The 24,556-nt window shown below is 52.4% G+C and overlaps 11 protein-coding genes and 2 non-coding genes across 13 annotated transcripts; 7 read left to right on the top strand and 6 right to left on the bottom strand.

The window, feature by feature from the left end:
- Nucleotides 1–546: 546 nt before the first annotated feature.
- BO66DRAFT_390397 (uncharacterized protein) lies at nt 547–1,015 on the bottom strand. Its single transcript, XM_025646996.1, has one exon. The coding sequence runs from the start codon at nt 913–915 to the stop codon at nt 664–666; it is 252 nt and encodes an 83-aa protein (XP_025505729.1). The 5' UTR covers nt 916–1,015; the 3' UTR covers nt 547–663.
- An 844-nt stretch (nt 1,016–1,859) lies between these two features.
- On the top strand, nt 1,860–2,624 carry BO66DRAFT_318575 (NADPH-dependent oxidoreductase; the record flags this gene model as incomplete). Its single annotated transcript, XM_025643609.1, has 1 exon — nt 1,860–2,624. One exon carries the CDS (start codon nt 1,860–1,862, stop codon nt 2,622–2,624), a length of 765 nt encoding a protein of 254 aa, XP_025505728.1.
- Nucleotides 2,625–3,173: 549 nt separating this feature from the next.
- On the top strand, nt 3,174–4,749 carry BO66DRAFT_419192 (uncharacterized protein; the record flags this gene model as incomplete). The annotated part of the gene is made up of 2 exons (XM_025649795.1): nt 3,174–4,504; nt 4,599–4,749. 2 exons carry the CDS (start codon nt 3,174–3,176, stop codon nt 4,747–4,749), a joined length of 1,482 nt encoding a protein of 493 aa, XP_025505727.1.
- Nucleotides 4,750–5,721: 972 nt separating this feature from the next.
- Nucleotides 5,722–5,793, top strand: BO66DRAFT_t113. The gene has a single exon. It is a non-coding gene; the product is annotated as a tRNA-Ala (tRNA).
- Nucleotides 5,794–6,140: 347 nt separating this feature from the next.
- BO66DRAFT_t112 lies at nt 6,141–6,213 on the bottom strand. Its single transcript has one exon. It is a non-coding gene; the product is annotated as a tRNA-Thr (tRNA).
- Nucleotides 6,214–6,952: 739 nt separating this feature from the next.
- On the bottom strand, nt 6,953–8,244 carry BO66DRAFT_419191 (DUF3632 domain-containing protein; the record flags this gene model as incomplete). Its single annotated transcript, XM_025649794.1, has 3 exons — nt 6,953–7,509; nt 7,602–7,922; nt 8,226–8,244. 3 exons carry the CDS (start codon nt 8,242–8,244, stop codon nt 6,953–6,955), a joined length of 897 nt encoding a protein of 298 aa, XP_025505726.1.
- Nucleotides 8,245–8,861: 617 nt separating this feature from the next.
- On the top strand, nt 8,862–9,755 carry BO66DRAFT_447586 (uncharacterized protein; the record flags this gene model as incomplete). Its single annotated transcript, XM_025651711.1, has 2 exons — nt 8,862–9,192; nt 9,249–9,755. The coding sequence occupies 2 exons, from the start codon at nt 8,865–8,867 to the stop codon at nt 9,485–9,487; spliced, it is 567 nt and encodes a 188-aa protein (XP_025505725.1). The 3' UTR covers nt 9,488–9,755.
- Nucleotides 9,756–9,878: 123 nt separating this feature from the next.
- On the top strand, nt 9,879–10,950 carry BO66DRAFT_370426 (GNAT family N-acetyltransferase). The gene has a single exon (XM_025645414.1). It carries the CDS (start codon nt 9,982–9,984, stop codon nt 10,750–10,752), a length of 771 nt encoding a protein of 256 aa, XP_025505724.1. The 5' UTR covers nt 9,879–9,981; the 3' UTR covers nt 10,753–10,950.
- Nucleotides 10,951–11,444: 494 nt separating this feature from the next.
- BO66DRAFT_447585 (uncharacterized protein) lies at nt 11,445–13,454 on the top strand (the record flags this gene model as incomplete). Its single annotated transcript, XM_025651710.1, has 8 exons — nt 11,445–11,528; nt 11,580–11,591; nt 11,840–11,851; nt 11,909–12,057; nt 12,139–12,205; nt 12,460–12,591; nt 12,625–13,344; nt 13,428–13,454. 8 exons carry the CDS (start codon nt 11,445–11,447, stop codon nt 13,452–13,454), a joined length of 1,203 nt encoding a protein of 400 aa, XP_025505723.1.
- A 508-nt stretch (nt 13,455–13,962) lies between these two features.
- Nucleotides 13,963–18,520, bottom strand: BO66DRAFT_399991 (CHAT domain-containing protein; the record flags this gene model as incomplete). Its single annotated transcript, XM_025648707.1, has 4 exons — nt 13,963–16,477; nt 16,521–18,085; nt 18,150–18,234; nt 18,282–18,520. The coding sequence occupies 4 exons, from the start codon at nt 18,518–18,520 to the stop codon at nt 13,963–13,965; spliced, it is 4,404 nt and encodes a 1,467-aa protein (XP_025505722.1).
- Nucleotides 18,521–19,095: 575 nt separating this feature from the next.
- On the top strand, nt 19,096–20,123 carry BO66DRAFT_409996 (uncharacterized protein; the record flags this gene model as incomplete). Its single annotated transcript, XM_025649212.1, has 3 exons — nt 19,096–19,238; nt 19,297–19,482; nt 19,538–20,123. The coding sequence occupies 3 exons, from the start codon at nt 19,096–19,098 to the stop codon at nt 20,121–20,123; spliced, it is 915 nt and encodes a 304-aa protein (XP_025505721.1).
- A 780-nt stretch (nt 20,124–20,903) lies between these two features.
- BO66DRAFT_447584 (YukJ family protein) lies at nt 20,904–21,879 on the bottom strand (the record flags this gene model as incomplete). The annotated part of the gene is made up of 2 exons (XM_025651709.1): nt 20,904–21,801; nt 21,857–21,879. 2 exons carry the CDS (start codon nt 21,877–21,879, stop codon nt 20,904–20,906), a joined length of 921 nt encoding a protein of 306 aa, XP_025505720.1.
- An 840-nt stretch (nt 21,880–22,719) lies between these two features.
- Nucleotides 22,720–24,159, bottom strand: BO66DRAFT_318801 (amine oxidase, flavin-containing superfamily; the record flags this gene model as incomplete). The annotated part of the gene is made up of 1 exon (XM_025643623.1): nt 22,720–24,159. One exon carries the CDS (start codon nt 24,157–24,159, stop codon nt 22,720–22,722), a length of 1,440 nt encoding a protein of 479 aa, XP_025505719.1.
- Nucleotides 24,160–24,556: the final 397 nt, after the last annotated feature.

The raw sequence follows: 24,556 nt of genomic DNA, 5'->3' as shown, positions 1-24,556 counted from the left end.
GTCTGGGATTCTTGGTGGTTTATTGATTGCTTGGTTGATGAACTAGCTAGAATCTCAAGGTGCAGTGGACAACTCGCGGGGTGAATCGCCTCGGATCACGTGGCCGGACGAACGCCGACAAATATCTCCTCCTATTAGTACTCCCATACCGCATCTTCATTGAAAAGGCCCATTGCTCTCTGAATCAGAGTCAAAGTCACGTTCCACATTTCCCAAATCACCCCTCTCTGTCCACATACATGTCTTTGTCCCTCCTTGCGTGTCAGGCAGATAGTCTCGTATAGGATGGTCCCGTGCCACGATCCCCTAATCAAACTCGGCAGTCTCGCACTCGTTCGTTCGCCGGGATCCTTCCGCAAACCATGTCTGCGAGCTGGATGTCCACCATCTGGGGTGATGTCCAAGCAGAATCTGCAGTGGAAAAAGCACTCATGCAGCAGGCTATTTCAACACTCATCACATGGAGACGGCGATATCTGTGTCCCGAGCAAGTACACCAAGTCAGCAACCTCGATAACTCAATTGGGAGCCAGAGATAATGGATGTATTGGGCTCTCAAGGCAGTCCCAGTGCACAAGACTTACCCAAGTCCATTTTATCGCCAACACTAAGGACTCAAAGCGTCCGCTTTCCAGGATTCTCGCTTCCCTGGTGATCGTTTGCTTAAATGTTCGGGTATCGCGGGATCGATTTCCCGAGTATCAGGGATGCCAGCTCTGCTGAGCCCTCCATAAGCTCGCCAAACCGTCGCTGAATATCCGGATACTGGCGCCGACCTTCGTTATGCTCGCCCAGAGAAATCACGATGCCAGCATACTCGAGTAGAATCGCGTTTAATATCAAGCGGCGCATGCGTCCATTCCCATCGGCAAATGGGTGTATCATAACAAAGTCGTTACAGTATCTCGTGGCCATGTGGTGACCGGATCGATCTTACGATTTTCGGCGAGTGGAGACCGACCTCACCCTGTGCCTTCCTTTTCCACTGAGGTGTGGTCTTTTCTCCATTTCAAAGGGTTGGAGATGGTGTGGGAAGGAAAGGAATTTCGAAAGACTGACAATAGTCAAAGAATACTAGGGGTTGTTTCCCAAAACCTTGTGGTGTAAGCAGTGGTGATGTAGCTGTGCGGAGGCTTGGGTGAGGTAGTGGTGGGAGAGAGAGAGACATCAGTCGTGGAGATATTATGACATCAATCCACAGACTACGAAAGGTGGGTAACTTGGGGAAATACTCCTCAGGTGAATCAGGCTGAGCTGGAGCAGTACCTAGTGAATCTGGGAAGATTCACTGTTTCCGCCTAGCAGGCAGATGTCAGTCACAGACAATAAGATGCCTCAGTGACCTTCATAGCTACTAGGTATATCCCAGCAGCCGTGCGCATACGGCCGCCATTCGGGAGCCAGCCCCGGTGGAGACTTCCGCCTGCCAAGCCGGGCGGTTTCTCGCACTCTCATTCGTCCCAAGGGTGGCAATATGTGCGTGCGCATAAGCCGGTCGATTGCCGCTTTCTTCATTGGCAGGCCTTATGCCATCATCATCAATATCAACTTCGTCGCACTGCAAGGGGGGGCGGAGGGGGGGGGTTGAATTTTTAATCAACCCCTAAAGCTTATGAATCAACTCAATTCTCTCTGGCTGGTGACGGCCGCGCAAGGGGCGAATAGGCCGCAGGTGTGCCATATATAGCCGGACGGTACCCCTGTTAGGGACCGTGAGCAAAACCAATAACTCGATCCATCCATTCAGGCATCATCTCCAACCCTTGAGAACCATGGGCGACATTTCCGATCCTGTGTCGAAGAGCACACCCAACGAGGCCCTCCAAGCCCGGTATCTCAGCGACACCACGCCGACCCTCATGGAAGCCTCGAACCCCGTCCTCGCGACCATCTGGCGCCACAAATCGATCCGCCATTTCCTCCCCTCCCCCTTACCCGACGGCACCCTCGAGACCCTGGTCGCCTCCGCCCAGAGCGCATCCACCGCCTCTATGCTCCAAACCTGGAGCGTGATCGCAGTCCAGGACCCCTCCCACAAGGCCGCCGCCGCGCAACTCAGCGGCAACCAGGACTTCATCCGCCAGGCGCCGCTCATGCTCTTCTTCTGCGCCGACCTTAACCGCCTCACAAACGTCTCGGAATGGGAGGATCAGCCCGCGAAGGCGCTGGAGAAGACGGATATGTTCGTTCTGTCGACGATCGACGCGGCCGTGGCGGCGCAGAACGTGGCGCTGGCGGCCGAGTCGCTGGGGCTGGGCATCTGCTACGTGGGCGGGGCGCGCAACAACGCCGCGGAGCTGTGCGAATTGCTGGCGCTGCCCCCGCGGGCCGTCGTGCTGTTCGGCATGGCGGTGGGCTGGCCGGATCTGGCGGCGCACGCCCCGGGTATCAAGCCGCGGCTGCCGATGCGGGAGGTGCTGCACCGTGAGAAGTGGGATGATAGCCATCAGAGGGAGGATGTGGAGCGGTATAATGCGAGCTTGGGGGCGTTCTACGAGTGGCATCAGTTGTTCGGTCGGCATAGCTGGGCTAAGTTCGTTGCGGGCATGTTGGCGTCCGGGGAGTTGGATGGACGCGAGAGGATGCGGCAGGTGCTGCTGGATCGGGGGTTTAAGCTTGATTAGGATGAGGCCAGGTGGTAGACTAGAAGACAGTGTGTTCGAAATAGATCGTGTGCTAGATCTGGAGCTACATAGTGGTGGGTTGACTGAGTAGACGGTTAGAAATGTGAAGATGTTGGTATAAGGCCTAGGGCTATTGACGGCGGGCCCGGGGAGCCTTGCTTGAAACTGCCAGCTAACCGTCTACCTCGGTGGCCTCGGCTAGCTTCTCGTAGATAGCCTGACGTAGTCCGAATCCATCCATCATCAAATATGACGATTCGATAGGCGGTAACACGCCTGGTGATTGCATGCTGCATATATACTCTAGATAGTTACTTGACAGAGGTACAAAGAGACTCCCCTGCACAAAGGTTGCAAACTATATGAGCCAATTCAAATGTCATAATGATGATCTTCTTGTGTGTCCAGCAACACAAAATTCACAGAATGTGGCCAGGCACGTGACCGAAGAAGACTTACTAATTCTTTCCAGTGCATTCTCGGAAACCAACCACAACCACAAATTGACTTGCAAGAACTCTTACAAAAAGGCGCAATGCATCGATAGCAATGCCGCGCGCATGCAGTCGATCTTGTGATCGATGCTACAGTATCAAGGAGCGGTGTTCCTGGGTGGAAGGCTCGAGCCAGTGCATGCGATGCTCCCGCCTCGGCTTCACCTGCAGCAAGACCCGCCAGGCCAAAAAGCCCGGTCGACGCGTTCTGTCCGCCGCAGCACTGCAGACCAATCGCCCAAACACCAGAAGCACCAGCGTACTGCCGAGAGCTTTTCCGTCGGCCGGGCAGATCAACCTGATCCACCACTGGATGTCCAACTATGAGACCTTTGACCGCTTTCTCCTGGGCCCCGCCTTCTGGCCGCGCCACTGCGCAGCGCTGATGACGCATCTGGAGCACTCGCAGTCCGTTCTCGAGCATGCCTACCTGGCTTCCGTGCTCTCCGCGACATACTCGGCGGAGAACAGCCGCCACACCAGCCAGCCTCCAGATGGGCTGTCCACGGTCTACCGGCACGCCTCCTCCGCGCTGCGGAGCCTGCGCGAACTCCACGTCACGGATCGCCAGCAAGCATCCACGTGTCTCGTCCTGGGCACGAACATCATGCTCTTCGCCATGTTCCAGCGACCCGAGAACGTCTTCACGCTGTGCCGGCAGACGCTGGTCCTGGTCCGCCCCGTGTACGACACCATCGACGGGCCCGACCCGGAGGACTTCTTCTTCCTGACGGGTACGATGATGCTGGAGATGGTGGGCAGTCTGATCTATGGGGCCGTGCCGGCGCTGAGGTTCCGCTCCCCGAAGTCTCCGGTATATGTGGATCGCTACCTGGGGCTGTCCACATCCCTCCTCCAGCTGCTTCACCGGGTCGGGGAGCTGAATTCATCACTCTCGGTTGCTGTCGGTCCCAATGTCGCCGTCAACCCTATGGCGTCGCGAGGCCTCGACGAACTGGAGTCGACAGTCCTCGCATGGCAGCCCGATGTCCCTGAAAGCCTCTGCTCGGTGTTCTCGGCGGTCGAGATCGCACACATCTTCTGCCAGGTGCAGGCGATGCGTCTGTGCGCGCTGCTGCTGATCTACCGTCTGAAGATCCCCTTCGGGATGCATGACACACCTGCGCGAGCGATCGCCATCTCAATCCTCACGCAGTTGCAAACCACACTGTCCGTAACAGGGAAGGCGGTCAAATTCGCCATGCTGCCCGTCCTGGTGGCCTGCGTCGAGCTGACGACCCAAACGGAACGAGACGGCTGGCTGTCGCAGGTTCCAGAGCTGGTCTGCTGCTCACGGGCGTATGGCCTATTCATCCAAGGGGCTATCCGGGCTTTCTGGACGGCCCGGGATGCGGGGGTGGTCTTTCGAGGGTATAATATCAGCCGGTTTGCGTCATGCTCTGATGATCGAAGCAGAGCCCGCAGCAAAGACTGCAATGAATGTGGCACTCCATCAATAGCCGGGACTGCGCATATCTAGTCTGGATGCTCCATCAATGGCTCAGATTCGGTGCCCAGTTGAAAGAGGCAGTAGAGGCGCTTCTGCTAGGCTTCATGGTGCCGATCGCGCGATCACCCGTGATCAGCTCTGCGGTAAGATGGATATGGCGATGGTTTCTAGGGTCAGGTAGACATTACTAGGGAGAATAAAACTTTTCACGGATCCGAGGCATTTTGAGACCAATTGTGTGGACGTCTATCATGAACCCTGTTGAAACTCATCACCTCTACCCATCGTTCAGATCGTATAGCCCCGCATCCTCGCAGAGAGCAGGGCCCCTGGGAACTTGGCAGGAGCACGAGTGTTCGAAACCCAGGGCATCGCTTTGAAAGCAGACTCCCACGGGATTACTTAAGCATGGATCGATTTAAGGAGTCATTTGCATTCCTTTCCGTGTCGCGCATGTATGTACAGTACAAGGCTCACCCCGGCGGTCGCTGCCTGGGGCTTTTCACCTCTGACGCAAAATCGGCCGTGGCTAATCTCTAAAGTAGGGCGTTTCCGGCTACAGTATCAGGATGGTTTAGAGACATAAACACCCCCAATGTTCAGGCACACTATTCTCAAAAGATTTACTAGTGGCTACTGTCTCAACTACCAACCGGATGATCTAGAGAAACGACTGGTACCTCAGATATTGACACCGAACCGACCACAATAGAATTGGCTGCAACAGGGCCGGATCTAAATACGAGATAATATAAGCTACGCTGGAACCCTAAATGGCTATTATCAGTAGCTGTAGTAAAGCCTATAGCAGCTCGGGTTAGAGAAGAGATTTCGACTCGCATCTGTCAGAACAAGGTTGCTCTTGTCTCCCTTCCGAAGGGTGCTTGACATATTTGTCCGTGGACGGATCAACTCCAGTATTGAGTACCACCTGAAGATTCCTCTGACCATTCCTTATATGTAGTGCTCGGGAAGATCATCTGGCAGTGTGGTATTGGACCTTTTCAAGGATGCACCAAGACTGAGACCACCTGTATGTCAATTACTCTTATCCAACTGGGAGGGCTGGCTAAGAGAGCACGGCAGTGTACGATGTTGGGGGAGCTGGCTTGGTCGCCCTTGGTGCGTATTTTTGGGTCGCAATTCAACAATTGGGGCTGTGGTTTAGTGGTATAATATTCCCTTAGCATGGGAGAGGTCCGGGGTTCGATTCCCCGCAGCTCCATCTTTTTGGTTTTTTTCGCCTGTGGTCGGTTTCATTGCGGTGGGCTGTGCAGCATGGTGGGTCGCGGTCTATTCATTGGCTAGAAAGAAGAGTCGGAGATCAACGAAGAAAGGCGCATGACAATTCCACCCGAAGACAGTACCGGACAGTCTACACCCAGCAACTTGGAAGACACATTCTTGTGAACTCTTGTGAATAAGTGAAATCCACATCACTTAATCAATCGGCTGCAACTTATATTTCCCTCCACAAGTGGTAGCTCACCCCGCATTAGTAGTTGACAAGGTAGCAAAATTAGACACAAGAGAGGGGCGTCGCAGGCCCATCGGGGGTCAAAAAAGAACAAATGCTCACACTCGGACTCGAACCGAGGATCTCAGCATTACTAGTGCTGCGCTTTACCATCTAAGCCATGCGAGCGGTTGATGCAGTTTAACTGGCAAGATGCCTATATCATCAGGCTGCATACCTTGTCAGCGACATTCTTGCCATCTTGTCCGCTTTCAACCATGTGAAATGTTTCAAGTAGCATCACCTGGCTTCAGTATCATGGCCTAATATCGTTATCCTCTCTATCTGCCTATGCTATACGTAGCAGTTGATGAGAAGATGAATTCTAAGAGCCGGGGCTGGTTTCCGGACTGTAATGTTCGAAGCTGGCAATAATTATATATTCCGAGACGTAGTAGGGACTTGTACTAATTGACTGACATCTCACCCCCACCTGACAACTTGTCTGTCTAATTTCCAGTATTTTTTTTTTCTTTTTCATAAACACATACAACCCAGCACTGGAGATCTATAACTCACGAGGTTTGCTACACAGCGAAGTGGACGGTAAATGATATAGTATCAACCAACCCAATATCCCACTAACTCCCTGTGGGAATAATTCTACCTATCATACCACAACTGGGTGACTATATGATGACCATATTAATCCACCTGTCACATACATAGTCCAGTAAACCCCCATCATAACTGGCTATCAGACACCGCTCATGGAAAATCGAAGGCGTCCGCGGTCTCCGACGGAATCACAAAGAATATACTGCTTCACTTGATACGGCCGATGAAGGCTTTCGCATAGCAGGAACGTCTATCTTGAGTCACTCTCATCAGACATGCAGAAACCCGCATCAAGCTGCAGATCCCATCTTCACAGCTTTCCATCGTCTCCCTGCTCAATCCTGCCCATCAGTTCGACCACATCCTTCGCAATCCGTCTCGTCTTCCGATCCAAGGCCGTAACCGTAGATATCCAGATAAACCTCTCCTTCCAGAATGCCCAGCGCTCCTTTGACCAGCCCTCCGATCCCTGCCACTTATCATACGCCCGGGTCTCCCGTCCCAGGGACCCCTGCTTCTCATAGATCTCCTTCCCACAGTACTCAAGCCATACGGCTGCCGCCGGCACGAATCCATTCAGCGCCCTGACGTCGATGATTTCGAGCGCCTCGTCGCGCTTCATGTTGTAGAAGTCCTCCTCGTCCTCGTCACAATCTTGGATGGTGTTCTCGATGTGCGGATGATGGAATTTCTCAAAGGGGGCATGCTCCAAGGTTCTGCGTAGCACCCACGCGCCGTGATTGATCAGGAACCCGAAGCGGTTGGGGCGGGGCAGACGCTGGTAGAATTTGATGGTGAAGACATTCGCGTTCAGGAAGCGTTGTCGCTCGGTCTCGCGGGTGGTCGCGTTGAAGCAGTGATCCACGTCTGTTTGATGTTTAGTTTCCGCGCCAGAGAGAGAGGCGAGCTGTTCGCTTGAAGGTGCTTTTGGGAATTGTCAGGGGAAGGAGGAGACGCACAGTCATAAGTGAACTCATCCAAGTACATAGCGAAGCCTTCTAGCCATTGGAATTCCCCATCGCAGTCAGGGAGCTGATGCAGGGCGATGAGAAACTCCACAAATCGGTCGCAGTGCTCGGGGAAACGCTCAACGGCGCCTATGAAGGGTGACCACAGATCGCCGTACTTTGGATCTGGGTCTGCTTCGGCGATGGCGCGGGAGACGCATGCCCTGGCGACTTCGGCAGCAGGAGCAGAGGGGTCGATCAGCAGGGTCCGGAGAGCAGACAGTATCTCTGGACGGGGAGGCCATTCGTCTTGCGCCTCTGCAGCAAGAAAGGCTTCATATTCGGGGATCATGCTCATCTTGATGGAGGTATGGAAGTGAGGAAGTGATGGAGAACAGAGGGATGGGTTGGTGAGATCTTCTTGGGAAAGTGGAAGAGGAAGGAAGAGGTAGGTGTATAAATGTTCGCCGAGAGATGTTGATTTGGACCGTTCACAGTGTGTTTAGGTGGGATATGTCTGACTCATTCACTAATCCCTGCTGCTTGACCTGGACCCTGGCACTTTATTTCTTGTTTGCTTGTTTGTTGGGGGCTTGATAGTAAACAGCCCCCAGATTGCGCCCCGTTTTGTCCTACTTTCACTTGTAAGCGCCATCGCGGCTTACCCGCAGCCAACATAAGAAGATGCTCGGGATTGGTTCATGGATGATGCTAATCGTTCCCTCATCGCTACCAATACTCCCATCTGATTCACAGCCCAACCTTGACAGCTTCGCCAACACAAAATCGCAATCCAAGAAGGAGGAAAGACAAAAACGAAGCAAACAATGACTAGCTCCTCAGCAATTATCCAACAAAAAGGTCCTTGTTGCTTTCCCCACCACAGACGTAGTACAGTCCATTACAGTCTCAATCTGAAACTCTCTGCACACACTGCGAGATTATGGCGGACCCCCACCGGCATCATGGGTTGAAAGGCTGAAGCGACAGAAGCGATAGAACAACAACTAGCCAGAACGGTTGGTGCACCCTCTGAATGATTACGCCCCATTCTACCATTGTATTCTGGCCCAATGTGAAACCGCCTGACAGGTGATATGGTCTTGAAAAGCACGCGCAATGGATTGAACTCAGCATCTGGGATCTATAAAGAGACACTAGAACCGTGTAGTATAAGGGGCATATTGTCCTCTCACAATAATTAGCTCGCAAGGCATCAAGCGAATATCACACAGCCCTTCTTGCTTGAAATCCACTCCCGTTGCGTCTATAAGAATGCCTTCCATCATCAAAGCTCTCACTCTCCACGCTCTGCTGACTGGAGCCTTCATGTCCCAAGCTGCCCTCGCTAGCCCCCTGTTTGGCTTCAATCCTCGTGATACCATTGTTGATGAGGGATTTACTGGCGAGGACTCCACCTTCGACATCTTCGACAAGCGGGGCAAGACATCCCCGAAGCTGGCCACGGCAGACTTTCCCAGCAAGAGCCACGCCTGCCCCAAAACCGACAAATACACGGAGACCACCTACACTTCCGGACAGCTCACAAAAGCCTACGTCGAGGCTGTCAAGTATGCGAATGAGGGCAAGCAGATTGGGAAAAGTAAAGATCTCTTTGCCCCCGCTTCTTCCCAGAGAAGAGCTAATGAAGTGACGCAGACAAGTACCCGCACGGCTACGCGAACCACGACAAGCTACCTTTCGAGTGCGGCTCGAGCAAGATGGAGTTCGTTCTGGACCGCGAGGATCCCGCTCGGGTCTTCAACGGCGGCGACGTCACGGCGCTGCCGGATCGGGTGATCTTCGAGTATACTGGATCGGGCAAGACTGCGAAAGCGCGGTTCTGTGGCGTGATTCGTCACGCTGGTAAAGGGCTCGCCGACTGTCCCGCTACTTGAGTAGCGATCTTCATATTGTCAGGAGTTGTTACTGTCTTGCGGCAATCGAGGATTCGTGTGTCGTGGTAATAGGGGTATAGAGTTGTGTAATGGAATCCTTTAACGGCGATGGGATGGGCCCGTAGCTTGATATGTTTGGCATGACGGTTGAAAGGCGAAGAGCCAAGGGCTAACTAAGTGCCTACCTTATCGTCAATTTTCAACATTAGATTGACTATAATGTCACTGCGCCAAATACTAAGAGAACCGGGCTCAAAATGCCAAGGAGGAGATTCCAGCTTGACTAGCTTTGTTCGGCATGTGATTTGTAAGCTCATACGGAATTGACGAACTAATTTGGTGACGTGGCTCTATTTTCCGCCTATATTTGCATTTAAGTATCACCCTCTATCTCAAACCTTGATATAATATTCTCTCAAAAAAACCCATCTTCCCTTATCGACCTTATCAGTCCCCCCAAGTTCCCCGCATCAACCGGATCAACGGCTATCACCATGAGCTCAAACGCGGAGTCAACCCGGGACGTGCTCCGAGTGGAGCCCATCACGGACCCAGCCGACTTCGACCGCTTGTTCCAAATCACCGCCCGCGCCTTCGGCCACCAGGTCAACGACGGCGTCTGGTGCGCCATGAACCCCGGCTGGGACACGCCGGAGGGCCAAAAGAGGGGCAGCGCCCGCTTCGCAGCCCGCTGGTCGTCCACTACAACCGACCGACACGGCCGTCCCAACACCGTCTTCCTCAAGGCCGTTGTCCCACGCCCAGAAGGTAGCGCCGCAGGCGACGAGGAAATTGCCGGCGTGGCGATCTGGGTCCAAGCGTCCCAGGTGGCCGGATACGGGGACGCTCCCGTTGTCGATATCGGTGAGACGATGGACCTGGAAGCCTTGATCCCCGGGAACCCGGCCGAGCAACAGTATCTGCGCCAGGTGGTGTTTGGGCTGCAGCGCCGTCGCATCGAGTACGTCCGCGAGATTGCGGGCACGGACTCCCCCGCGGTGCTGGTGCTGGATCTATGTGCTGTGGACCCTGCGTTCCAGCGGCGGGGAGTCGCGACGACGTTGGTGGAGTGGGGGCTCCGCGAGGCGCGGGAGCGCGGTGGGCTGGAGGCTGTACTGGAGGCGTCGAGCATGGGGCGGCATGTTTACCGCAAGCTGGGGTTCGAGCAGGATGGCGGAGAGTTTGTGTATGAGGTGGATGAGGAGTTTCGGGATCGCGAGCGGCCTTCGAATGTGTTTATGCGGACGGGTAGACCGGGGCAGTGAGGGATTCAGACCTCAGTGCTAGAGATAAGTTCGTTCGTGGCCGTAGGATGCTCCTTAACCGCCTTGTGAATAGCATGTGTTGTGTACATACAATGTATCTCCATTATCACACAATGGAAAATTCAACTGGGAGCAGCTGGGCATAAAATCTCATCAAAGTCTACTACAGGCCCCGGCAGCATGACCCTGAGCTCGCTCTCCGTCTCCAGCGTACCCTAAGTTAGATGACATAGGTTGCTCCGACGTTTTCCCGCTTGGTGGCGCGTTCAATCTCTTCCCATTCTCGTCTGTGCTGTCTTAATCATACCATTGTATACCATACCATTGTATCGCGAGTTGAAGCAATCTATCGTCGCCGTGACCTGTGCAGAGCAAAGTGTGATTGCCTCTGTATATATCTGATATCTTCTTCGCCGGCGGTGGTTCGACTTCCTGTTTCAGATGCCATCACTTTTATGCAGAGATGGTACGGTCGGTTCAGAAAGACCTTCGAATTCAAAGGTCCAACAACACATCGTGGAGGGTCAAAGGCGCGTAGATACGTAATCTTCAACCTTCTTAAGTACATTTGGGGCTTCAGAATGGTTTGAGAAGCAGGTATCAATCGTCCAAGAGCCCACCCTCACAAAGAAGCATCAGCCAATCAAAAATAGTACTGGTGCTGGCAAGATCCTGGATAACATCTGGTAGCGATGCAACCCACGTCTAAATCATGTCTCAAGCAAATTACAGAAAGCTCAGCGGCAGCGTATCTGGCTCCAACTTCACAGGGGAAGGTGAGCTGCGTAGCAGACTTGCTAAGCGTCTCTCCCTTGGAATTCTGGTAGTTCAAGGATTTGGTAGGTACTCTGTCCGGATATAAATAACAGGGATCTTCTTAAATTGCCTCGCGATAAACTTGATAGCACGATAAGTCTTTTTCTTGCGGATCCCAACCAGGTAACACTGCTTCAACTCCTTAGCAAACAACTGGAGTACTTGGTCAAAGCTGGGTCTACAGAGCTCCAAAGCTTTTACAATGGCCCGAAAGAGCACCACCTTGTACCAGAGCAGGAGATTAAGGACCCCCTAATTACTCTACTAATAGAAAAGGGGAACAGTTAGTGCCCTTTCCATAGACAACATAACAATATCTAACTTTATTTCGATCACACAGACACAAATCGAGAACATGGAAAGCTTGCATGACAGCCGTCAGGCAGGCTTAGCATCGAGCAACTATGTTGTTGCACTCCAGAGCCAGTTCCCACAGGCAGCTGACCCCGACTTCAGAGTTTTCGAAGCCAATGATGACTCAAGTATCATGTAAGCATAGGCCTGACTGTCTCCTTTCTGAGCTAATTTCTTCTAGCAGGTTTGAATTTGAGAACATCAACATCATTAAAGTGGCGAAAGCCCAGGCACAGCAACAATCGCCAAGGTTAAACATTTACTGCATTTGTTCTACAACTGCGTCAGTACTTTTAACCCCACAGTTGCTATTCCTTGGATTATGCCGCTTTCGTCTCCAAATGTTGCTCGCTAGGACTCTGGACTTAGTTATGTCGTACAGAATGCAGCTTACCACCGACAGATGTCGATCAAAGGCGTATTAGCCACCCAAAGATCATCATCTGTGCTGAATTCCAGCCACAGGCCCTCATCTATGGTTCGCACCGCCTCCTGCCAGATTTCTTTGTTTCCTGATGCTATCTGGTTCCTGCAAAGTTCAACCCGGAATCGGTACCGTGGAACCTCCAGTCAAAAGCATACGACCGATCATCTGGACCCCGTCGAGGCTGGTCTGGATTCATGTCTCCAGATCATCGCCAGAACAGCTATCCCGTGGATATTCAGGGAGTATAGACCCATAAAAGGCCTGTTTATCCGCAGGAATCGCCCAGCAAACTTGATGTGTTGACGTCCCTCAAGATCCCAACGGCAATGCCATTCGGACACTTCTTCAGGCATGCAGATGAACCAGCCGCGCACCAAGGCTGGGGTCCTCTAATTACAGACTCCAAACAACCTAACCCTCTGTTCACCCGGCTCCTAGATGCAATATTCATCTACTTCACCCACACCCCACCAGTCGACTCCAGGGGTTTTGATCCCGTCAAATATGCTTCTGTCTTCACAGCCCTCTTCTACTCCGACAACAGCAACCTCAGTCGCCGTTACTACATGTTTGCCTCAGAGAATCACATGCCCGCCCCTGAGCAATTTGCGTACCAAGCCATGACAATATTTTACCGCACCCATGACATCCAACACGTAATGAATGGCCAAACCCCAGTAATGACCAGAGACGGATTTCATCTGGTAATGTTGAGAGATACGTTGGGGGATCCCGAGATACAGTGCCAAAGATTCAATGCGTTTCTGGCCGCCCACGGAGGTGATTTGGTGGATCCCATGACTGGTCGGCGGTTTCCGTCAGTGCCCATTCCTAGGGATTCAGTGCCCAGGGAGAGGGATTCGGAGACGTGGTCGAGAGAGGCGGAGATGAACAGGGATTTCAACGAGGAGTTGGGCATATATCTGGAAGAATTGAATAGGATGGGAGCTTGGAGTCATGATACGACGATGGCTAGTATGTCGCCTGGGGTGTGGGTGAGTGGATATCTGCGATAGCTACCTGCCCATATTCTTACTGCAATATGCCTGTGAGAAATGTTAATTCGAACATTACCTAGCAAGAAATTGATGGAATTCTATTATGAAGGAAACAGGAATGCCATACATTAAGTCGGGAATATAACGATGCCCAAAGTGCTTTGGTCCTGGACATTGTTCACAGGTCGGTTGAAGCTGTATTCGTACATACCGGCGGTAAAAGCCAATCGATGGTACGAAAATGTACTGGAACGAGGGCTCAGCCTCCATGCCGATGGCCCTTGATACATCTTACAGGAGCAATGGTACCATGGCTTATTTCCACTGCTTGAAAGCTACTATCGTGCTCCGTCATCGTTCGCCACAATTGAATTATAAGTACGGAGATATCGCAGACTGTAAACCAACTCTACACGTATGAGCAAGCAAGAAGGGCTTAGGACATGGAGAAAACTGGTGGTATTCACCGATAGAATATGCAATATGACATGACGTAGTAATCACTTTTCCGCAACGCAGACCTTTCATTCCAACCGAGCAAAGGAACAGCAATTGTGCTGACCCTCGCCATGAAACCTTTGATTCTGCCCGAGAGTCACCAAGAAATTTAGCGTATTATGATACTTCGCCAGGGCCGTCAACGAGTCCATTATTTTCTGCGTCTGGAGCTGATCCCACAATCTTGACACTCCCACATCCAACCAGAGCAAAGGGAGCCCAATTGCGAGGAGAGGTAAAGTCCACTTTCCCCTGCATTATCATCGCCCGTAATTGATTCAAATGAAACTTTAGTTTGCCATAATCACCGTCCGGCCTGGCACTTGTGTTCTTGGTGGCTCGCCAGAGGTTCTCCAGTTCATCAACTAGTGCAAGTGCGTTTCGTTCGTCCAGCCGGTAAAAAGCTCGGACGGCCTGGTGCCAGGCGTTTGCCACACATATCTCAGCGCCTGGAGGGGCATTTCTGTGTCTTGATAGTACCTTGTAAAACAGATGCATCAAGAGCATGGCTAGTTCGTCGCAGACTCTCCATAAGCCCCCAAGAAATGCCCGGGCCCCGGATTGAAGTACAGCATGTGCGAACCCCACAAGGTCGTCACCGGCGTTGATCTCGCCTTTGCCGCTGAGGCAGCAGCTGAATACCACCAGCGAGGCGCTGCAATCCTTTGTGGCCATGTCGAGGACACGAAACGTGTCGCCGAGGATTGTGGATTCCCAGGGAGAGGAGTAATTTTCTGTACCATGAGCTGCGATATGGATGAGCTCAGCTGCTTTCATGGCTTGCGGGAACTGGTCGCTCGTGACCGGTTCTACGCCAAAGGCACTGCAGACTGAGACCACTTCAGGACCAACATAAACTATCGGGTTGGCTTTATCACAGTCTGCTACCGCGCAAATCGTGGTCCCCGGCTGGGATTTGGCTGCCTTTTCAGAAATCCGTCGCAGAACAGCCAAACTCGGTACCTGGTAGAACGGTTTTGTTAGAGCCAGGGGCTCGCCGTCTAGCATCAATGCACCCAGAGGAAAGACGTTCAGATATGAAGTAGGCACAAAAATGACAGTATTGCTGCCACGAATATGTTCAGCAAAAGGTTCAATCAGCTGGGTAGATATCCTAGCCGCGATATCATCAAGACCCTCCTTCAGATTGGCCGCCTCAAGGGGCGTTGGGTCCTTTTGGAAGGCCAATATCTTTCCAAGATAGCCAACAACTAGTCTGCGTAATGCGAATGTTCCGAGGTCAGACTGGTGCACGGATTGGATGCCTGACGATGAGATGCACAGGGCAATTGTGCCACTCATACAAACGCCGACTTCTATGACGATCGCGTTCGCAGGAATTGAGCGAAGAATTCCATCCACATCTGGGACGAACATGGTGTTTTTGAAGATCTGTGCTATGGTCTCGTCCCTCCCCTTAAGAGCCTCTCCAACCGGATCGAATGTATCCGCAGATATTCCGAGCTTCTCTGCAACATTCCGTGCCCTCTTCAAAAGGTTCTGCTCATCCCCAGGCCTACGCTGTGAATGGATTAATGTTGACAGCAGGCGATTTCGGTATAGCTCTTCCATCGACGCTTGAAGGCTCTCCACACCTGCAGAATCATGTGCCTGTAGTATATCGAGTAAAGTTCTTGCCCGGCCGCGCTCAAGGAAGATGAGCGCCTGATCTAGCCAAGAGGATGTCGGCAGGCGGTACTCATCTGGACGTTTTGCATCAGTGCGCCTCGAGAGGGCGACTGATGTTCGAGCCAGCCCGCAGAATAACTCTGCAGTGTGCTGCGTCGAGTAAGCTTTGCGCCGGTCGTCGGGGTTTGGAATCATAGTTCTCAGATTCTCGACCTGGTGTAGACCGTCTAGATAATTCTCGATCGCTTTGTCGAGCTTCGAAGCCCGCTCATAAAAAGCACCGATGAAGGTGAGCAGTTGCCAGGTGTCTGGCTTTGGCTGTGTCCTTGCTTTATAGAAAAAGTCGGGGAGCACGGTGGCGATATTCCGCAGTATCCTAGGTCCCTTATCCCAAGCCTGGGCCATGAAGCACATGGATATGTCCTGCTCGGCAGTATCCCTATGAACTTTGATCGCGTGTTCCCGAACATCACTGGTGACTCCTTTACGATCGCAGACCAGACGAATGTCCTCTACCCCGCCTCTAACGAACCAGTCTGAAAGATAATGTGGAAGAGCCTGTCTCATTTCATCCACCCGATCAAGTTGTGCTAGGGTCGGGATCATGTAGTCGAGCACCTCCCTTGTTTTGAGAGTGCTCTCTGAGTCGCAGGTCGAGACAAACGCTTCGAGTTGGGCATCGGCGGCGTCCATATCCCCCAATCCGATCGCCTTGAAGGAACCCCCAATGGCTCGGGCGTAACCCGCATTGAACCCTTTTCGCGCCTCAAACGTTTGGCAGAAGTACATCATTTCGGTTTCCATTGACCCAAGTTCTGGGTCATTAAGATGCTGCTTCGCCTCGTCACTCAAAGGCGCAAGGTCAATGAAACCAGAACTCCCCTGTGGCTCATTTGGCTGAAGGCCCCGGCGTACTTCCTCCCACTGCGAACGTAGATTCTCATCGCCAGTCATCGAACAGACGGATTGGACCAATCTGTCGAACTCGAGGAGGAGCGAATTCCTTGAGTTACGGAGGTTGTGAAGGTCGGCTTTGTGAGACACACTGTCGTCGATGTATGCGAATGCGCGGTGTATAACTCCAGAGGGCTTTATGCTCTCTGACATTTGCCTGCGCGAGCGTCCAGTTATGTGTTTGCCTGAACAGTGTAATAAATGCTTCCGCTGTAAAAAGGGAACCTAGAGGACTCTCCAATGCCTCGTGGTAGACAGCGGCACATTCACAACAAGCAGTAGCCACCCTAGTGTTCTTGTGCTGCACGAACTGGAAGTGAGCAAATCGAAGTATCAATGTCCCAAGGAAGTGGGAGAGTTTGGAGCTTTGCGCTTCGCGCAACTCGGTCCCTAGGCGTCTTGCTATCTCCACAGCGGATTTAGTCTGTCCACGGCTACAGTTAAGTAAAGCGAGATGACAGGTAATCAGCTGTTGGTTAAAAGTGTCGTTGGCGAAAAGGCTGAGTGCTGTTGTGAAATTTTCCTCAGCCTGTTTGAACTGGGCGCAGTCAGGTCCCGCCTGATATCGGATTCCTGCTGCATGATTCACGCACCCCCTGCGCAGGGAGACAGCGGCTTGACCTCTTGGGGCACACGCAGCCTCCATATAAAAAAGAGCTTCATCATAGCGCCTATGAGCCTGCTCGTTATCCTCCAATCGAAACGTTGACTCTAGTGAGTCCCATGCCATATTTTCCCACCCAGTGTCGCGCAACTCACACATCAAATTAAACGCTACAGGGCTCGTGTATGAGGGTGATAGTATGCGATCGCCTTCATTTATTCTGCACAGGCCCAGCCCCGCATAGTCCAGAGCATTTTCATATTCGACTCGGAGGTGGGAAAACGCCTGGTGATCACTTGAGGCTCCCTTCGCCCTTTCAATATCGTTGGACATTCTCTGCAAGAGATTCTGGAACGTTGAATTCCCTGCATGACTCATGTCGCTTGCCAGCGTCCCGGACAAATATGGAACTGGGAAATTCAGGAACTCCAGGTTCCGTTCCTGGCCTTGTGGTAGAGACTCCGCGGTAACAAGTGGTGTGAAATCACGGTGTTCAAGGTAGGAAAAGTGCAAAGTATCCAGGAAAGACCATACGTCCAGAATCACGGCCTGTTCTAGTCTCTCGACCACGGTTGTACATTCGGCAACACATATGGCTCGTCCAGCCTCTCTGGCCTGTACGTGCAGAGTCACCACTTCAGAATCGTCCTTCCACAACCTTGCGTACGGATCCCCAGGGATCATCGCAAACGCAATAGCTGTTGGTCGATGCTCCAGCATGGCAGCGTAAAATTCGTACAATTGCCCACGGAGCACCCAAATCCGCTCTAGCCCTCGATGTTGCAAGCCTTGAAGGGTATGTATAAATTCATAAGCCCTCCTGAAGTCTCCTGAAAGCGTGTAGTAAATGGCTCGCAGAAGGGTCGTTCTCGCTCTCGCAGTTGTTGAACTTGGTCCTGCGATAATCTCTTGCTCAAGAGCCGCGATATGACGGTCCGCGTCCTCATAGTTACCACGAAACTCGTCCGGGAGTATGGATCCCCCGAACACCTCGCAGATCTCGATAAAGTCCATTGCCACTAGCAGTACCCTTCGACAGGCGAGATTGAATGTCTTGTAAGAAGATGTTTGGAGCCCAAGGGTTGTATGATTTTATGAACTAGTGTCGTAGCGATACATATCCAGGCAAGATGATACTTTCTCCAGTCGTGGGCGAGGGGTTCTGTTCGTATAGAAGTTGGACAGCGGTCCTTTGCAGCCGCCTACCAGTGCACAGTCCCGTACAGCGCCCCTCGTTGATCTTACTTACCGGGTCTGGTTCATTGACAGGCTGCTATCCCCATGGCTCAACCCGAGGATGCGCAGGATCACAAGGTCTATGACAATTGTTCTAGATCCCCAACGGACTCTGAAGACACCTCCTGATTGCACAGTCACTGTTCTAGGTCGCCAGTGCCGTGTCCGATGGCCAGCACGAACCATAGACGCTCTGACAGGTTCGGGACCGCTTTCAGTACTGACGGATGGCGGTTTCGATTGCATCATCATTTCTCAGGCATGCTAAGCCGCGCAGTCAGAGGTCGAGTGCCCCTTAATAACATCTCGTGTCCTCAGACAGTATGCGTGCTCTGCATATTCCCAAGTATGCTAGACGCACACTGTCTTATCACGTAACCTGCGCGAGCTTCTTCGGAGTCATTGAATGGAGTCTTGTGCTACTGTGTTATCGACGAAGCCGGGCTATCAAACGGTCAACCCCGAATCTCCTCGGAATCTTGGCTCGACCCAGATTCGTTGACATCTTGGAACACGCGGGAATGGTTGTGGCTGTGAGATGAATACGGAGGGGCACCGCCCATCAGGTTTCCATGGAATCAACACGACAGGCACATGAAAGCCGAATCTAGCCGCGCTGCCCACCTTGCGTGGTACTCTACGTTAAATGAGCAACTGTTCCGACTGGTGACCTTGACTCAAGGATGACGCCGATCGTCTGACACTATATCCTTCTCCCGCTAAACCAGACTATGTTTCTGGGGCCCATATAAGAAGGGAGAAGAACATCACGGCTCAAGGGCACCTGGAGGTAACTTTGAGTAACGAACAACAGCTGGTCAACCAACATGCCCAGGTGCAACGATCAACACTATTTTCTCTACGGGACCGGGAAGAAGCCAGCGCAACTACGCCTTGGCCACCTGTGTTTTGGGCACTATTCCAAAGCAACCGATGATTCCCTGTGGTATTCGCCTGGTGAAGATCTTCAGTACGAGCCATTCCCTCCCTTGTCTGGCATTTGGCTAACTTGTGAAATCATATCATAGGGCGGATGAACTTGAGAAATCCGCACATGTCTTCGAGATTGAGGACCCGCTGCTTGGAACGGACCCGTCGGTGAAGATATCGGCTGAAATCAACGCGTTCGATCTTGCCTCGCTGGGATCCTCCTTCTCCAAGTCCAGCTCTATGTTCGTATACGCAAAGACAGGGCGCAAGATTGAGCTGCAGGAGTACGTAACCACTCCCAATCGCCCAAATGGCATATTCCCCTGACTTGCGGCCCAGTCCTCGAGAGTTCCTTACAGAGAGGGTCTTGACAAGGGAGTCGTGCAAGAAAACCCTCGAGAGGTGGTTGGTTGTAGCCAACCCCAGCCTCAGGACACGGATCACAAGCCCGAAAATCTGGTACTTGACAGGGGTGTACGAACTAGCGGATACCGTGTCGTTCAGCCAAAGCAGAAGCGCCTTTGCTGCCCGCGGTGGCATCTCCGCCGACTTACTCGAAGCGCTGGGTGTACCTGTAGGTGCCAATGCCGAAGCGGAAAGAATCAAAAGCGAGTTTCAACGGGAACAAATCAAGGAGCCCCTTGTGTGGGCTGCAAGATATCTACGACTGGATGCCAAGTACCTACATGTCAACAACGATAAACCTGTGCCCGAGAACCTGGTGTCCCTAGGGCGCCACCCACTACGTTCCACGGGCAAAGTTCGCGACCCCGAACCTACGGCTAATTACGCCGAGCTTTCGCTCGTGGAACCTGGACCGGACTCAGTCACTGAGTGCCCGGGAGTGGAGTCCGATGAGTACTGGAATGACATCAAGGAGGAGCAGCAATTGTGGGAAATCAGGGAGTCGACCGAAGAGATCTAGGCGGTATTGACCGTGCTTGCGCCCGTCAGTATTGTGATTTGACCCATTGAGGTCCTAGCCTTATGCACTCGATTCATAAGATCAGGATATGAATCAAGCGCGAATAGCTTAACTCTGTGGACTCTGGAAGAATATCGTGTCTTGACTGGTCGAGAACATTCAACTCTGTGCATTCCCTTATGCACCACCAACAATCTGCCGCTCATACATATGCGATACTCAGTTGTCCAGCAGCCTTGCTGAGCAGAGAACCTGCATCAAAGCAGTCCTTGAGCACGCTTAGTGGACTTGCGCATAACTATGAGGCTGGAGCTTGTATTGGAGGCTCTAGCATGCTCCAAGAAGCAGCTAGGTACTTGGAAACATGCCTCCACAAAATGGGCTTTAAAAAGGATTCTTTGCAATAGTACTAAATAGCTCCATTTCCCTGATCCGGAGAAGTATGCGAAATAATAGAAACTTCTCGGAAGAAGTCCATGTCCATAAATTGCCCTACAACATCCGCGTTTTGATTACTCACCCTATTCCCAAGCGGTTGAATGGTTGTCTACACTCAGGACTTGGTATCTTAAGTCAGAAATGATGATAATGATTTTGGTGTGCCATTTTATGACTAGACTAAACCTCTCTAGCTCTGCAACCGAAATGTGATTGACAGCTCATTAAGACACCCCAATCCTCCGCCAGGAAAGATTTGGCAAAGGTTTGAAATATTAATGGATTACTTTTGACGAATGACAGACAGATTTACTGTATAAACCCTTATAAGAAAGTGTGTTATCAACCCTGGCCTGCGAAATCAATTGGCCCATTCTGGGTTCCCTGCTGAGAGTTATATCTGACGCCAGCGACCTTGAGCCCATCGCGATCGAGAAAAGTGATAGTGTCACCGTCCTGAGAGAGCCGGCAGTGCGGAATAGAAAAGTCATTGGTAGCTCTCGCGTTTAAAGCGGAATCCCTAGAAAGAACCTGTTGTGCCCATTCCGAATTGCGAGTTCTCCAACGTGCAAGCGACACCCTGCGGTTTGTGAGATTCGCCAGGGTAACAAACTGCTGCCCTTCAGTGGTATTCACAAGGCCCCGGCGGATAGCCACTGAATTCTCGACAAGGTCGTCAAGCAGGAGGCCCTTCCACCTCACTCGTGAAATGGCATGGCCATCAACCTCACTGGTATGCACGGCCTGCGATGCAAAGGCAAGGAAAATACCGACCCATTTATTGGACCGAGGGCTATTGGACCGAGGGAAATGGATGACGAGGGCCCCGTCCTGGAACACGCCGTCGTCACCTGAGTACCTTGGAATGTTGCCCTGGTTCATGTGAACATTGTGTATGCCATCTTCCGAGTTAAATTGCTCGCCAAAGATATAGACAGTAGCCCCCTCGGCGATTGCTTGCTGTATCCTAGGCTCCAGGACATCAACAATGTCGTTGTTTGGACCATTAATGTCGTGCTCGAGAATCCGACCGGTGTCCACGTCAAAGAGATTGCTGCGGATATAATCAAGTCGTGGACCGCCCGGTTCTGACTCTTGATCATCCAAGCGGTGGAAGCCGATCTTGAGGATCACAAAACCCTTCTCAGCAGCGCCAGTCACTGAGCAAAAGGCGGCGCCATGTCGGGCCGAATCCGGAAATAGAAATCCCAGCCCTGCCGGCGAAGAACATGCTATATGTCTATAATGCTTATGGCACAGGCCAAGTGAGCGCGCCCGTGGCTGGACCGGCTTACCCGCAGGCTCTAACCCGATGCATCAGTGCTCGGGCGGCGATCGGGATCTCGATCGCGATAGATCTCGGATCTATCCCGATGGAACCAAGATTCTCGATCTGTCGTTGGTTCTCTAGATATGATGCGGCAAGAGAAACGGGAAATCAAATCGCTCGAACTTGATGATCTCAGCTTAAGAACATGACTAAGTCTACGCGTAGAGCGGGGAGAAACTAAGCGGGACTGGGGTTTGACGTCACAAATATCAATCCAAAGGGACCAACACAACCTGACAACAGATGCATGAGGCCAGGGGCCGTAGATCAGTTGACTGAACTCCTGTCACATTACTGCAGCAGACATGGTGATGTATGTCTCAGAGCTGTTATTCCGCTTGGCTGTGCAACGTTACCGATGTCTGGTGTGTGACAGCTAATCACAAGGCATCGATGTCGATGACGGTGTAGTGCCACGAAAGTCGTCCGCTGCTCACGAGCCAGTATCATTGGACGCGCTCGGATCAACTACATCGAGGCCAGTGAGATGTGTGAGGCATAGAAGAGAACATTACATGAATACATTCAATATTGGCAGCAGAACACTGGTACAATATTATGCGAGACCCGCATCCCAGCCCCCGGAAATCGTCCACTCCGCTCAGCTGCTAGGTATCGAAATTACCGCCCCATCTCTTCAGCAATGCAGCAGAGCGACAGCAGGACATATTTTCAGATAAAGGTACTTAAACTATTCATTACAACCTCCAGCCGACGTACCGTACTTTCATGTTCATTCTGTGATGGCAGAAGGTCTCTGTGTGGGACGTATATGTGGATTTGCAAGAATGAAATCTTCATGGAGAGGACGATACACCGACATGGGATCTAATCCTCCGGTTGCGAGAAATGCGTCCTCAACATCTCGTCAATGAAGCGCCAAATCTCCGCCGAGTCATGGGTATTGAGCGACGCAGACATGTAGTACGTATTGCGACGCCCCTGCAAGGCGTTCAACTGCCGATAGAAGCCCCCGCGGATCGCATCCGCCGAGACGGTCAACAAGAACGGAAAATGATCGGAGTAGACCACAAACTCCGGCGCCTGGACCGGAATACCCGCATGCCTCAGTTGCAGCACGCTCTGCGTGATATGTCTTTTGACCTCCTCCTCGCTCATATGATCCACGCTCCCGTACAGGATGGAGGTCAGGTTCGGAGACTGGGTCGGCCTCATGACATAGACCGCTGGCTGCGGCGGTAGATGGTACGGGGTATCCGTTGCACGATTCAGGACGAGAGAGCCCACGGGGAGTCCGGGCACATGGGCAAGAGAGGTGTAGTAGTTGGTGCTGTTGAACTGGCCGAAGAGGTCCCGCTCGGTCGGATCGAGGTCGATCGCGGCCAGATTCTCGAGCTTGGGCTGGATGGCGACAATCAGCTTCTTGGCCTGGATTGTCTGCTCCCCGGTGGGCGTGCGCGTTTGCAGCTGGACCCAGTCGTCCTCCCCTCCCTCCCCTCCGTCGTCACGGTTTGTGGCGGTAACAGTGCTGCTGAGTAGTGCGTCGCTCCCCAGCTCTCGCTGTGCTGCTCCGTAGAGGTCACTGTTGTTGTGGCTGGCGGGTTGGAGAAACCCTCCGATCGCATCTCGAAGCACACCCAGGCTGAAGTACTTCATCATGTAGAGGGTGAGCTGTTGCAGCAGGTCTCCGACGCCTTGGTTAAATAGCGCAATAATGTCCACTGCCCCGTCCAGATTGTATTTCCTGATGAACTCGCCAAAGGGGAGCAGGAGGTCTTCCGGGACGGGGTCGGGAAGGTTAAACCCGGTGTTGAGATAGGGATATTTCAGTAACTGCGCCGCATACGCCGCCATCGCGGGGATCGTGGTTCCATCTGAGAGGGGCACGGAGGCCCCGGTTCGCATATCGACACGGCGCATCACGCCTTGCCCCAGAACGGAGACCTTGACCACCGGTACGTGGAGATAAGCAATGTAGTCGCGGACCCAGGGCTCATCTTCGAAGTATAGCACTCCGTAGTCGGCGGCAATTCCTGTCGCCGGCTCGGTGTATGTGTTGACGTGCCCGCCAAGATGATCTTCCTTCTCGATAACGACGACGCTATAGTTCATCTGGCGTAGACGGATTGCGGCGTATGTTCCGGCTGAGCCACCGCCGATGATGGCTACATCTCTGATGATGCTCTGTTGCGGTTCGGGCCAGGACGAATTGGAACTTGTCCATGCATCAGGGCGTGCATGAGTGGCTTGTAGACATAATGCGGCTTGGAGGATTAGAAGCGACCAGGCGAATTGCAAAGCCCGCATCTTTTCATGTAAGTACTGCACACAATTGAAAAGAGTCGTCCATGGTAGTGGGGTTGGAAGCATATATACCATGATCAGAGCGAGAGATGCCCTTGTGCGACCAACCACGGCCAATTACTGATCCCGTGCCATGTGATGCGGATTGGACGAACACAACTGCCATCTGACCTGTTTTGCAGTCAAGATTATGCAACAGAGCAAGCCTTCTAATTCCTCATTGCCCGGGAAGGCGTACAGGGAAATCTTGTATTGCTGGCCACGTTACATTATGAACTTGAAATCGGGTGCACCAGGTATTGGACTTAGGTATTAAGCTTCCGCTCTACAAGTCATCGGGTCTGGTTGCAAAAGGGCTCATATTGAAACTCCCGGGCTGACAGTCATTGGAGCCTACCAA

This window comes from Aspergillus aculeatinus (genome assembly GCF_003184765.1).
Source record: "Aspergillus aculeatinus CBS 121060 unplaced genomic scaffold BO66scaffold_14, whole genome shotgun sequence".
Classification (NCBI taxonomy): domain Eukaryota; kingdom Fungi; phylum Ascomycota; class Eurotiomycetes; order Eurotiales; family Aspergillaceae; genus Aspergillus; species Aspergillus aculeatinus.
The sequence above is the reverse complement of the archived record's forward strand: the minus strand, read 5'-3'. Positions and strand labels throughout refer to the sequence as shown.

What these genes read in the sequence shown, in the direction of transcription:
- BO66DRAFT_370426 (XM_025645414.1), top strand. Translation starts at nt 9,982, where the DNA reads ATGAGCTCAAACGCGGAGTCAACCCGGGACGTGCTCCGAGTGGAGCCC.
- BO66DRAFT_390397 (XM_025646996.1), bottom strand. Translation starts at nt 915, where the DNA reads ATGGCCACGAGATACTGTAACGACTTTGTTATGATACACCCATTTGCC.